The 15,060-nt window shown below is 31.3% G+C and overlaps 2 protein-coding genes across 2 annotated transcripts; one reads left to right on the forward strand and one right to left on the reverse strand.

Annotated features, from left to right (window-relative positions):
* Positions 1 to 365: 365 nt before the first annotated feature.
* Positions 366 to 3,291, reverse strand: LOC124533805 (rRNA methyltransferase 3, mitochondrial). The gene is made up of 5 exons (XM_047109323.1): positions 2,810 to 3,291; positions 2,117 to 2,364; positions 1,757 to 1,912; positions 1,069 to 1,360; positions 366 to 626 (listed from the first exon to the last, which is right to left on the reverse strand). Exons 1-5 carry the CDS (start codon positions 3,193 to 3,195, stop codon positions 458 to 460), a joined length of 1,251 nt encoding a protein of 416 aa, XP_046965279.1. The 5' UTR covers positions 3,196 to 3,291; the 3' UTR covers positions 366 to 457.
* Positions 3,292 to 3,783: 492 nt separating this feature from the next.
* Positions 3,784 to 7,824, forward strand: LOC124533469 (protein kintoun). Its single transcript, XM_047108762.1, has 3 exons — positions 3,784 to 5,966; positions 6,076 to 6,196; positions 6,307 to 7,824. Exons 1-3 carry the CDS (start codon positions 3,946 to 3,948, stop codon positions 6,712 to 6,714), a joined length of 2,550 nt encoding a protein of 849 aa, XP_046964718.1. The 5' UTR covers positions 3,784 to 3,945; the 3' UTR covers positions 6,715 to 7,824.
* The last annotated feature ends 7,236 nt before the right edge of the window (positions 7,825 to 15,060 follow it).

Raw genomic sequence — 15,060 nt, forward strand, 5'->3', positions numbered from 1 at the left:
ACATAGCGGATAAATAAATAAATAGGACATCATTGTATGATTTTAAATTACTTTGTAAACGATACCAGAATTAGCTTTATTGGAATAAGCTTTTGTTTTTTCACGAACAATAGCTATGTGTAAAAGAGATCGTAAAAGAATAATTCTAGGCTTAACTTTATTAAACCTCATGACATGCATTAATTTAAAAAAAAAAACTTGCAAATGCATTTAGTTCATAATCAAAAATGTTATAAAAATAAAATTACCAGCTAAAACACCGATTTATATAATTTAAATTCAAGTTGCATTTTTTGGACGTGTACACATTGCTTTAAACCTCTCTTATATTCGTAAGTAATGAAATAATAAAAACCCAAAACCAATTAAGTATGTATAACAGTTTTATTTCAATTTCTACTACATCTTTATAACATATCTATCTATTATGTCTTATAATTATAATTTATGAATACATTCAGGTTTTGGTATTCTCGCTATAATTTAATCTTTTTTTCGACCATGCTTGAATGAACTGTTTCTTAATTTCAAAAGCTATAACGGCTGCCGCCATTCCAGTGTTTAAGCTGTCAACTCCTTTGTGTAGAGGTATATTTAACCGAAGTCCATTCCTGTTTGCAGCTAATCTGTAAAAATATTAATATTCATATACATATAAACTGTTATTATTATCAAACAAAAGTAAAGCAATTATTACATTATTCATGATACTGTTCTCCATAACTAAATTTAATTCATCATATATGTGAGAATAACTCTAAATGTATATATTATATTTTAAGACAGTGTTGTTTACAATGTTGACAATTAAATAACACCAACAAAAACATTTATAGAAGTATTAGATTTGAAGCTCGAACTGAAACATTGGTTTGTTTTCTCTGAAACCATTATTGGAGGTTTAAGAATTTAAATTTTATTTATAAATTGATATTCAGGGGGTTTATTAAGTTAAAACTGGTGTGTACTGAAACTTTACAAAAGAAATTCGTTATACATTTTATCAACCATAATTAAATTGATGAGATAGTTTGTCAACTATGCAGATGAGTAAAAAAATACAATTACCTATAACTATTTTCACTAATTCCTTCAGTTTCTCCACCTATTATAAGCGTTACATGTTTCAAATTGGCATAATCAACGGCATAATATGGCAATACTGGTATATTGTTACCAATAACATTCTCTGTTTCTACTGTTTCTGATGTATTTGTGTTATTATCAGCTATAAATATTGATGTATTTTGGTCCAATAAGTCAGGTAATTCCTCCCATTCAACTGAAGTATGGATTGGTTGTCTAAAATGTGCCCCTGATGCACTTCTTATAACTTTTGGATCCCAAAGGTCAACACAGCCTATAAGGATGTAATAAAGACAGTATTAAATAAAATATGTTATAGAACAATGTTTTGTGAACTTATGAATCTCCATTTTTGCTATGGTTGATAATACTTAAATAAATAACTAATCAAACTTTAAAACAAGAAAATTAATTAAATATAACAACTATATTAAATAAATTGATTCTAAACAAAATGTCTTATATGATTCTATCCACTGTCACATAAATTGTTTTAGTATCTATACAAAATATAATTTGTTAAAAAGTGTAAATGAAATCAACAATATACTAGAATACATTTAAATAAAACTATTTATAACGGATGAATCGCGTATATTAATTATTTTTAAACATCCCGACGTTTCGAGCACTTTGCAGTGTTCGTGGTCACGGGCAGACTGAAGAATACCTTTTGTAAGCAAAATCTTCTCTGTTCCAACGCCAACAGCTGCCCTCAGAATAGCACCTAAATTTCCTGGTGTGCGTATATTATCACAAATTAACTGCAGTGGTATAGGATTAGAGTACCTCTTAATGTTGTCAGCATTAGGAATATCAAAAATACCTGAAACAAATGAAACCAAAAGAGACCTTCACATAACCTCTTAAGTACTCCAAATATTTTAATGAAGAAAACATATGTAAAGATTTGTTTTAACATTTTTTTAGGATTTTTAAAATAATCCAATATTAGAAGCAAAATAATACATACAAAGTATTTGCTAGGGTAATTTTTTTTTTTAATTTTATTATTGTAATGCTAACTCACCAAATATTCCAGGTGATGTTTCTACATCAGACCATAATTCTATTTCTTTATATGGAATTTTGTAAAATTGAACTCCAGTTTTTGGTAGGAATGGTCTCAAATTATTTAAATCTTCTATGCGGCTGAATATTACATATTTTAGAATACATTTTGCTTCCAAGCCATCAACAATTAATCTCCAGCCCTCAACTAACATCTGTCCAGCTCTTAATCTTTCCTTTTTTGACTTTAGTTTTACAAAAAGATTACTGAAAAATAAATCGAAAATATAAATTATTTAATTACATATTTTAAATATTATTTATAAAACTATTGGAAATATGAAATAAGTTGTAAGTTCAACTAGTATAACATCTAATAAAATGTTTATCTAAAATATGTTTAAATAGATGATAGTGATTTTATTTGGTTCTTATGCCAGTAATTACTACTTTATTTTATTTTTATTAGGGCAACCAACAGTAGATACAATATCACATGAAAAAGAAATAACATTTCAAAATTATCAAAGTAAAAGTTCTACTATTTACAGGTACTTCTACTTCAATTACCTTTTAAACTGGAACACAACAAAATTAAGTATCCCTGCTTAGTGAGGAATATTGTGTTATGCCTACTGCCTACCCAAGCAAGATTACACATGCCTTACCACTATGTGTTAAATATGGTACTACAAACACTATGCGAACTAACCTTATTCTTCCATCATTTTCTTTCAACTTTTCATAAATAATTTCACCTTTATCATCAAATACTTTTTGTTGGCTCAAATAGAACTTCTTTTTTTTCAATGCAATGTTCTTTTTTTCCTTTAATTGCTTAAAATGATCTTGACTTGTTACCGGCACGAGTGGCTTGCTTTCGGTTGTATCAATTTTATCATTTTTGGTCTGCTTGAAACCATCAGAACCTATATCAATAACTTTTTCTTCTTTTAAAGTCACCTGGGAATCAGGTTCGAATGGCAATAGAACTTTAGCTGGTCTCCTATGCATCCATCTTCCATATAACCTAGTACCAGATATTTTTGGTATTTGTGACAGAAAAGATTTAGAAAAACTATAAATATTCCCACTCATTGCAAAGATGGAGTTTAACTTTGTTTTATGGTAACAAATATCTGGATTAAAATAGTTATTGATTCGAATATTTTTATTCAGATATTTCACGATATATCTACTTTACATTTTCATAAACAAAGTAAGAAACTAAATTTAAACTTAAAAGTCAAAATTCTAATGACAGTCGAGTTTTCAGAGACAACTTATTCTTCATTACTAAGTGTAAATTAGTTATTCAATTTGTGTGTGCAATCTCATATAATATGCTTCTGAGAAATTGAGAATAATTAAGCGCAATCATTTGCGTTTATCCAAACGATTTGCGGTGTATAATATATGTTCTATACTTAAAGGTCACAAATGTGAATATAAAATAAGCTGAATGAAAGAATATTTCTAGATTTTTACATAAATATTTTTAATGTAAAAATACATGTAATTTATATCGTACTGTAAAATAGTAAATATGTATTTTTTGACAGTTTTATAGTAGTGGTTTATTTTTAATTAGCATTAATTTACCTCACATTGTATGGAAAATTTATTTTGATTATATAGATTATCTGTATTGTAAACATTGACAAATGACAACTGGAAAATAACCAAGAATCGACCAATCAAGTTGCGGCACAAAAAAATCTTTTGAATACCTACGTCCTACTCTTATGCGAACTCTGTGGTCGTCAGCTGAAAATTATCGTGTTTATGCGTATTAAATGTGTTTATTTATAAATTGCTAGAAAGAGAAAATATTGCTGGGAAGACAAAATGGCAACGGGAGTAAAACCTCGTGATGAAGAATCATCTCTTACTAGAGCCGACTTAGAGGCGATACAAGATGCAATGAAAAATAAGAAGTTTCGAGATCTACTATCCGAGTACTGTGATGAAGTACGTGACCCGGCGAATCAAGCAATCTATCAAAAAGAAATGACCCAGCTAGAGAAGGAACGTGGTTACGACGTAACATTTATTAATCCAAAGGGTGGTTATGTCATTAAAACAAGTGTAGCCGGAGATAGAAAAGCTTTTATCAATATATGCAGCAACGAGAATGTTGGCAAGCCGTCTTGTACCGTACAAGAACGAAACGGCCAAAGAGGAATGAACTGGCAACTTCCGTATACAATAATTCCACCAAGAGAAGATTTTAATCAAAAAAGAGAACGCTGTGTTATTTACGATGTAGTATTTCATCCTGATACATTGCGCATGGCCGAGGTTAACAAGCGATTCCGTGAGCTAGTAAACAATACTGCTTTTGATGGTCTGCAGAAAACCTACGGTATTCATTTCGATAGTAACAATCGTCGTTTTCCTAAGGCGAGCTATAAAGGTATGACTGTACCGGCTGTTATAAGAAAAGAAGATCCAAACTTCAAACCTCTAACGGATGAAGAAAATCAAGAATTTTCACCGGAAATCATAGAAAAACTGTACCCACAACACATATATCCAGAAAATAAAGAGCACCTACAAGAAAATGTCACAAAAGAAGAACAGCATAGGAAAAAAGCCAAGAATAGTAAAAAAGAATTTACTTTTTCATCTGATAAAGGCTATACAGTACCTAAATATGTCATTAAACAACAGCAAAATGTAGATTTTCAAGACTTTACTTATCACAAGGACAGTAAGCAGTATTCTGCAATTCCAAGTAATTTAACTATAGAAATTAATTTACCACTTCTGTCATCAACTAAGGACTGTGTATTAGATGTTCGGGAAAGAAGCCTCACGCTGATATCAGAGAAACCTGCTAAGTATAAACTTAACCTTGATCTCCCTTACTCTGTTAATGATGAAAGTGGAAATGCAACATTTGATAAATCCAAGCACATGTTAATTGTGTCACTGCCAGTGATTAGACGAAGTTTATCTTCCAATAAAATAACTTGTCAGAAGAGCGACAGTGGTGTAGAGAGTGAAGAAAATTCAAATAGTGAAGAAGAATCTTCTAGAAAAAATAATCTTGTAGAAGAAATAAAGGTAACTAGCGATAAGCCAGAATTATCTGCTACACAGGAAAAGGAAATGTCACCTATAGTTGATGACGAATTTTTACTTTCTAATATTGGGTATACATTCCCATCATATACTTATAATGCACTAGATGACATTGTAGCTTTCACCTTTCATGTTAAAAATACAGAAACGGATTCTGTTCAGGTTAAAAATGTTGAAAACAAAGTATATATTAAATTTACTTCAATTGGCTCAGGATTTGTACCTATACATTATGCAGCCCTCATCGTGTTTGATCATGATATTAATTTTGAAAATGCAGTAGGTGAGGCCTGGGATAATAATGTTATTTTACAACTAGAAACAGGTGGTGGTGGTGGTGAAATTCCAGAAAAATTCCAAATAGGATTAAAGGAAGACAATTTGAAAACAGAATATTTTGATGTGTCTAAAGTTAAGAAACCATCAAAACATGAAACAACTGAGGATAATATTAAATCTTTGGAAGGAGTTGCGCCAAGTCCTGTTGTTGAAGTTACTAATTTAGGAAGTGAAACTAACATTGTTGTATCTTCAACATCTCATAACGCTGATAATGAAGATGAAAATGAGAAGGATATAGTATGGACAGATAATGGAACTTTAGAAAATGGAGCCAAGAGTATTTTACGAAAGCCAATGTCAATGATGAGAAGTTTTTCTGAATCAAGCTGTGGAGATGTTGCATCATCAATGGACTACATTAGCTCTGACTATATTCCAGAAGAATCTAGTTTGAAAAAAACTGTAAGATTTAGTGATGTCATAGCAAGGCAGTTTTACAGGTAAGTAACATTTTTTTTAAATTTAGATAATAATGTATAAATATTTATTTATTTCACCAATAATACATTTCCTTAAACAAAATGTTATATTTATTATTTGTTTTTTCAGATACAATTCATCAATTGAAGGCCAAAAGAGAAAAAATCAACGTAAGAAGAGTAAAAAACGTAATTTGGAAAGGCGTAGAAGTGAAAGTGAAGCTGAAGATGACGCTGTAAATGCACATCAGGTATTTGTATTTCTTTAACTTTTAAAATACAATTAATCCTTTAAATCATTGTTTATTGTCACATTACTCATTATAAGCACATAGTAAATAATAAACTTCATATTTTGCAGGCATCTCGATCCAGGCTGAAATCAGTCCTTAAACAGAGACACGACAGTGGAGTTGTAGACACTTCGGATGCAGAGGAGTGCAAGTATATGATGTCCGACTGTGATCAGTACGACAGCAATACGGATGAGAATGCAAATAAAAATGATGAGTCTAATATTAACAAAGATTCATCCATTTTAAACATAATTGATAGAAATGGTAATACAAAAGAGAATCAACCTGAGATATGGAAATCAGCACCTAACCCACACAGTACAAAAATGGACAAAAATACACAAGATACTGAAAAAGTTACTTGTAGTACTATTAAACATAACACAGATCTCTATAATCCAGACAGATTAAATAAAGGAAAATATTTAGAGATTAAATTTAAAAATGATCTTATATTCGATCTCGATATGTGAGATGCAAAGTTTGTATTATTTTGTTTGCATCAGGCAGTTGAGTGTTTTAAAGTAATTTAGTATTTAGATTTTTAAACACTAGTAACCAGTGGTTTAGTTATTTTAAAAGGCATGAGTTTTTCTTTCCCTTAAAACTTTCCATTTAAATGATGTTCCTTTTATTGTAGAAGTGATGTTTATTGATTAGCTAAGTTTATGGCAATGGCCTATATTATTCTGCATGTTTGTCAATTATTTTAAAAAGTTATATGTTTTTAATTGTATAGAATGAATATGGAATAGATGTTAGTTCACACAAGTTGATTTTAGTTAATGAAACATTGAATCGAAAGCAATTTAAACCGCCTGGACAGACTCAAATAGAAATAATCTAAATCAATTACTCCTTGAATCTTATCTGCTTTGGTTTTATATTTTGTCATCCGCATATTAAGAATTATATGGAAATCATCTAAATTCAAACTGTGTGAACTTACAATGAGAGTTTCAACGTCAATAATTTGGATCCTAATATTCGAGTTCTTTCATATTGCTCATTTTTGACAATATATATTTGTATAGTTAAATACATTGAATGGTACAAATTAGATATAGTCATACAAATTTTAATGTCTGACACAAATTAAAAAATTGAATTGATGATAAACAATGCACTTTTATACAATAGATTTAGACAACTTACATATTAACGGTAAAAAAAATATTTTAGTGTTTGGTACTGCGTGTGTTTTAAAGATTCTACAACTGTAAGTCACTTATTGTAATAATGTTTTTCATGATGTCTAACCAAACCGATGTTGGGTGTTAAGTTTTTATTAGTGCAAAATTATTTTCTATTAAATTTGTATAAATTAAATAATTTTGATTACTAAGATGAGACTAATGTAATACTCTTGCGTTCAATTGTTGTCAGTGCCTTTGTACAATAATTCACAACATTAAAGAAAGCAGAGCACAATAACTTAAGCTGTTGTCATGAACACATTGCATTTACTTAGTTACGAAATTAATGTTTAGGTAATGATTGTACTTGTTATATAAATCAAGTTTTAGGATAAAATATTGTGATGTTTCGAATATTAATTTAATAGACGTTTAAAAGTAACACAATTTTTGTTTTAATACATATATAGACCCTATATTTTCACTCAATATAGCCAATACATTAATTAATATTTATTAAATGCAATAAAAAGCTGTGAATTTTTATCTATGTAGACTTTGAAATGCAGTGAATTTAATTTAGTGTGCATTAGAACATCCTGAGGAATTCTACATATATCTGTCAGATGCTTAAATTGCCCATATTCACCGACTGATTCCTTGGTTTGATTCACTTTCGTTTTTTTTGTTATTATATAAACAATCATGTTGTGGAATATGTATTACCAAATTCCTAAACATAAATTTGTTTAATATTGTATATTTAGTCAGAGGCTAAGATAAAAGTTTGGTGAACTGAAAATAAATAATATCACAACAGGAAAGAATTATCTATTTATAATTGTGCTACGCAGTACAAGCCGTTTTATTGGGTCAATGTTTATCTGTTTTGTTTTATTAATTCACTTGTGTATAGCAAGGTGACATATTATCGCTATTTTATCAATTTTCTTACTTCCCACTTCGGCCGTTCTTATCGCTTTTACGTGACGGCGTAAAATTGATAAGCAATCTTGCAGTTTTCATCATAACATGTAAAGACATTTGATTTGTTTGTTCTTTTTCGCACAAAAACGACCTGAAAGATTTATGTTTCGATCTGAAGCTATGAAAAATGTTTATGTATTGCATATTTTTGGGGTAGAATTTAATTTGCCGATGTAGTAAAGAAAATAGTCGGTCCTAGTTCTTTCAAAGCCAATGCTATTAAACTATAACAGATAAACAACTACCTCCATTTCAGAGATTTGTTGGTATCTGAAAGTTTTATGTATATGTTATTATATCTTATATATCATTACTACGATAATGGGACGACAGCAGCACATAAAAATCGGTTAGGTATGGTCTCATTTTGAAGAGGTCCAGCCATACGTGCAAATAACTGAATTGTTATGATTTAACAAAGAATTAATTTGAAGAGAACGGAAAACAGTAACCTACTCACCACGTAGAGAGTGGCGCTATGGCTATATAAAATAGGTAAATGCATGGCCGTAGGCAGCGGGGGTTTTGGGGTTCAAAATTCCTAGTTTTTAAATATTTTCGGAAAGCTAAGGAAACGGTTATGTTTTTTTAGTTTTTTGTGTTTAAGGCATTTTTGAGGAAAAAACAAATTAAAATAAAATCGTTTTCCGTCCCGCATTTTTAAATTTGGATCGATAATTATTGTTTAAATATTGAAAAAATTCCAGTGTTTAATTTTTTTTAAAAATCAGAAGACAAAAGTAGATTTTAATTGATACTTTTTTGAAATAAATATTTTAAGTTGCATTTTTGACAAATTTTGAAAAAAACTAAAAAACGTGATAACTAAAAACGATTCACTTTTGCATGATGCATATGTGGGTTAAAAATATTGAAAATATTATCACCCCTATCACTTCCTAACGAGAATGCGTCGAATTACCAATAACCCTGTATGTTTTATTGAGTAACTCCTGGAAGACTGCTTTGGTGCATCCGATCCTTGAAAAGGGCAACCGCCCAGACCCGTCCAATTAATTATAGGCCTATAACCATCACCTCCTTGTTCTCGTTTTCGTCGGGGACCTTCAGCCGATGATCTTGTAGATTACCTTACTCATAGATAGGCGGAAGCAGTTGAGAGCAAAGAGGAGGCATTAGCGCATAATTTCTACGGGTTTCCGGGAAATTAAGCTTTTTGGCAGATCGGAGCATTAAATTCGTTACACATTGGGAATGCTATGATTTAAAATTCGTTAATGCTGGTGTTCCACAAGGTTGCGGTCTATCACCCACTCTGATTCTTCTACATATCAAAGACTACTGTAACATGACATATAATATTTAAAAGTAAATTAATGACATGTAATGTCTTTTTAAATGTGTCTAATTTTATTCGTAATAAAACCATAATTCTATGGTGTTGCTTATTTATTTATATCAATTTATTACGAATAATTAATATCAATGTCAGAAGAATATTCTATGCCATCTTATATATCAACCATGTCAAGATATCTTCGTCCTGAAACTTTTAATGTCGAACCTGATACGGCATCTGCAGATTTGCGATGGTCACACTGGAGGTATACGTTCATAAACTTTATCTCAAAAGAAGCTTGTTACGAAACTGATGAAATGAAACTCAAATTATTAATAAATCATCTATCTCCTACCGTGTACTCCTATATACGTGATTATAAATCCTACGAGCATGCCTTATCATTATTAGATCACATATATTTAAAGCCTAAAAATGAAATTTTTGCTCGATATACTTTAGTTGCTCGAAAACAAAAACAGGATGAAACTATTACAGAATACGTACACGCACTGAAATTATTAGCACATGATTGCAATTTTAAAGCCGCGATTCCTGAAGAATATAAGAATGAATATATTCGTGACGCGTTTGTTGCTGGGATCACATCCCAAACAATACGACAGAGACTCTTAGAAAACACTACCTTAAGTTTAGATGAAGCCCTAAATCAAGCGATTGCTTTAGAAACAGCCGAACGAAATTCTCGAGGCTATATTAATAATAATTCTTTTAATCTAAATGCTCTTTCTAAGCAGGAACAAGAAACGCCAATTCAACAAAACTTAGCTATAGCAAATTATTCAAGAAAGAAGCAGTGCTTCTTTTGTGGTGGAAGGATTCATCGACGATTTAAGTGTCCTGCTCGTAACGCCACCTGCCAACTTTGCTCCAAAACAGGTCATTTCGCTAATGTCTGCCGTAGTAATAAAGAAACACTTAACTATGTTGTAAAAGAAGATGCACCGATTGCGTGGTGATTCGGTGGAAGTTGCTACGATTTCTGCGGCCTCACCTTCTAGCTTAAAAAGAGCTACGGTATCAGTAACAATTAACGATTACAAAGCTGATGCACTTATTGATACTGGTAGTTCCGTAAGTTTCGTAAGTTTCGTAAGCGGTTCTTTAGCGTAAACAATACATCTGAAAAGGAAGCCATGTAAGCAGGCCATAACTTTAGCCTCACTTAATCACATATCTTTTGTGGAAGGTTCCTGTGTAGCGACAATCAAAATAGGGCAACATATCTATAAAAGTCAGCCCCTCTTAATTGTAAACAATCTTTGCGCAGACCTTATTATAGGGCATGACTTATTACAAAATCATTCAGTGCTTGAATTTCAGTTTGGAGGTAACCAAGGACCCCTGAAAGTCTGCAATATTACAGAAGCATCAGTTCCTCCTGCAACTTTATTTAGTAATTTATCTCCTAATATTAGACCAATAGCTATAAAATCTAAACGTTACTCTGAAGACGATTTACAATTTATAAATAATGAAATATCTAAATTACTAGAAGAAGGCGTCATTGAGCCCAGCGTATCTCCATGGCAAGCACAAGTATTAGTGACAGGAGGTGGTACACACCGAAAGCGGCTTGTTATTGACTATTCGCTTACCATAAACAGATTTACAGAACTAGATGCATTTCCTCTACCTAGCTTCGAGTCTATAATTGAAAAAGTTGCAAAATTTAATTATTTTAGCCAAATCGATCTAAAAAGCGCTTATCACCAGGTACCAATTTTGTCATCCGAACGACAATATACAGCATTCGAAGCATGTGGTAAACTTTATCAATTTACAAGAATACCTTTTGGGGTAACAAACGGTGTCGCGGCCGAACATTACAATACATTATCGATACAGAAAAATTAGCAGGAACGTTCGCATATTTAGATGATGTCACTGTTTGTGGTAAGAGTAAAGATGACCACGATAGAAAACTCAATGAATTTATGAATGCAGTTAAGAAATACAAATTAACTCTAAACGAAAGTAAATGTGTCTTTGGAAGCGACTCTATAAATCTTTTAGGATACTCAATATACAATAATACGATAAAACCTGACAATGACCGTCTTAAACCACTATTGGATCTTCCAATTCCTACGGATTTACCAACCTTAAAAAGGACTTTAGGTTTATTTGCTCACTATTCCAAGTGGATCCAAAATTTTTCTCAGAAGATCAGACCACTTATTGGTATTAAGCATTTTCCTTTAAACCAGGAGGCTGTTACATGTTTTAACTCTTTAAAGACAGATGTTTGTAAATCTACTTTGGTAGTGGTCGACGAAAATGCAACATTATGGTAGAAACAGATGCATCTGAATTTGCCATTGCTTCTACACTCTCTCAAAACGGTCGTCCAGTTGCATTTTTTTCACGAACTTTAACTGAGCCTGAGTGCAAACATTCTTCTATAGAAAAGGAGGCAAGTGCAATTGCTGAATCTCTGCGTAAATGCCGGCACTATTTAATGGGTAGACATTTCTTGCTTTTAACTGATCAACAGTCTGTAGTATTCATGTTCAATCAAAAACATTCAAGCAAAATAAAAAATGAGAAAATTGAAAGATGGAGGCTTGAACTTTCCAGTTTTAAATTTGAAATTATTTATCGACCTGGTAAGGATAATACAGTGGCTGACGCTCTATCAAGAGTATGTGCTCATATTAATTTTAATAATAGTAAGTTGAAAGAAATTCACGAACTTCTTTGTCACCCTGGTGTCACAAGATTAGCACACTGGGTAAGGACGAAAAACCTTCCATACTCTATCAATGACATTAAACTTATAACTACTTCCTGCAGAGTGTGTGCTGAAATCAAGCCTCGTTTTAATAAAAATAATTATCAACTCATAAAAGCTACTTCTCCATTCGAACGATTGAACATAGATTTTAAGGGACCCTTACCATCTAACACGGAAAATAAATACACGTTAACGATTATTGATGAATACAGCCGATTTCCATTCGCTTATCCCTGCAAAGATATGACTGCAATGACTGTAATTAAATGTTTGAAGGATCTTTTCTTTATGTTTGGCACTCCGCTTTATGTACACTCAGACAGAGGAGCGACATTTATGTCTGAACAATTGAAGCAATTTTTTTACTCTCTTGGGATAGCTTGCAGTCGAACAACTCCATATAATCCCCAGGGGAATGGACAAGTTGAAAGACTTAATGGAACTCTTTGGAGAAACATACAATTATACCTCCGATCTAAAGATATGGAGATATCAGATTGCGAAAAAGCTTTACCAGTGGCTTTACACTCCATCAGGTCACTTTTATGTACTAGTACTAATGTAACTCCTCACGAAAGAATGTTCAACCATGCCCGAAGAACTTCAAACGGCGAATCATTTCCTTCTTGGATGTTAAATTCAGGACCTGTTTTAATGAAAAAGAACGTGAGAGCTACCAAGTACGATCCTATAGTTGAAGAGGTAGAGTTACTCCAGCCCAATCCGCAATATTCGTATGTCAGATTGCCAGATGGAAGAGAAACTACAATCTCTAACAGACAATTAGCTCCACTACCAGAAAATTCAGAAAATTGTAATGAAAATAATGAAATGCAAAATTCTGAAAATATTCAAGATGAAAATCCTATTCCTAATCAAGAATCTATTGAATATAATCAATCTTATGAACTTCCTTCCACGAGTTCGTTATTTAAAGAACGTCGTTCAACACGACCGCGAAGAATGCCGAGCTATTTAAACGATTACGTATTGTCTTAAGAGAGGGGGTGAATGACATATAATATTTAAAAGTAAATTAATGACATGTAATGTCTTTTTAAATGTGTCTAATTTTTTTTTTTTTTTTTTTTTTTTTTTTTTAATTTATTTATTTTAGGTCGCTTTTTAACATCTAAGGTCATTAGCGACCACAGTTACATAACAATTCTTATATCATATTATAAACATTAATTAATTTCAAAAATTTTAGGGTTTCGGAATAACCTACTTGATTTAAACAGTCTTTTAACGTTTTAGCTACATTACATATTCTTTTTTCATTATTATAAGACATACATTCGACTAATAGATGGGAAATTGTAAGGTCAAGTCCACATTTACATTTATTTTTATTGGTTTTTGTTATTAAGTGGATGTGAGTCATATTTGTGTGACCAATGCGTAGTCTAGTAATTATTACCTGATCTCTGCGACAGCTAAATGAAGTAGGAGCTTTGTCAAAAATTGAATTTCTTATATCGTTTAAATTAGATGTATTACCTAACTTCCAGTATTGATCCCAAGCTGTTTTTATTTTATATTTGATGTATTTTTTGATTTCATGTGGACTAGATTTGATAGTATTACAAACTTCTATTTCATTGGTTGCTTTTCTAGCTTCGCTATCAGCTTTTTCGTTGCCAATTATTCCTTGATGACTTGGAATCCATATAATTTCGAATATGTAATTATCTTTTAGAAGATCAATCATTTTCTGTTTTATTTCTGTAATAAGTGGATTATTTTTATTGCTATTTTGTAATGCCATCAGACATGATTTCGAGTCGGAATAAATTATAAATTTCTTTGAATTGGACTCTTTGTGAATGAATTCTAATGCTTTTAATATAGCGGTTGCTTCACAACTAAAAATCGAATAAAAATCCCAAAGTCGATATCGATAACAAATATCATCAGATACAATTGCACATCCTGATCTTCCATTTGTAACTGAGCCATCCGTATAGAAAACTTTATAGTCTTTATATTTATTGTTGATTTCGTAATATAAGTTTTTATATACATATTGGGGAGTATTATTTTTCAAATTGAAGGCTATTTCTAAATTAATAGGAAAATTAAGATTATCCCATGGCCCAATGCTAAGTAAATTCTTTGTTGAAATTGGTGGGATCTCAAGTTTTATTTCTGTTAAATATTTGGCTATTCTTATTCTTAGAGGTTGTGGTAAATTAGGTTGGAATTCATATTCCGCATCAGAAGACGTTACTTTAGTGTAATAGGTAAAGATTGGGTTTTCAGGTTGGGATAGAATATTGACAGAATACAGAATAACAAGTTCTTTTCTTCTAAAAGCTAAGGGCATTTCTCCTGCTTCAGCTAAGATACTTTTGATGGGGCTTGTCTTAAAAGCACCAATACTAAGTCTAACAGATGTATTTACAATGCATTCCAAGGACTTCAACGTACGACTTTTTGCAGAATCATATATAACAGAGCCATAATCTAGTTTTTGTCTTATTAATGCGTGATAGGTATCAATTAAACATTTTCTATCAGACCCCCAAGTTGTGGACGATAAAACTTTTATTATATTTAAACGTTTGTAGCATTCAGATTTTAGTTTATTTATATGTGTATTCCAAGTCATTTTTTTATCAAATGTCAAGCCTAAAAT

This window comes from Vanessa cardui, chromosome 11 (genome assembly GCF_905220365.1).
Source record: "Vanessa cardui chromosome 11, ilVanCard2.1, whole genome shotgun sequence".
In the NCBI taxonomy this organism is placed as follows: domain Eukaryota; kingdom Metazoa; phylum Arthropoda; class Insecta; order Lepidoptera; family Nymphalidae; genus Vanessa; species Vanessa cardui.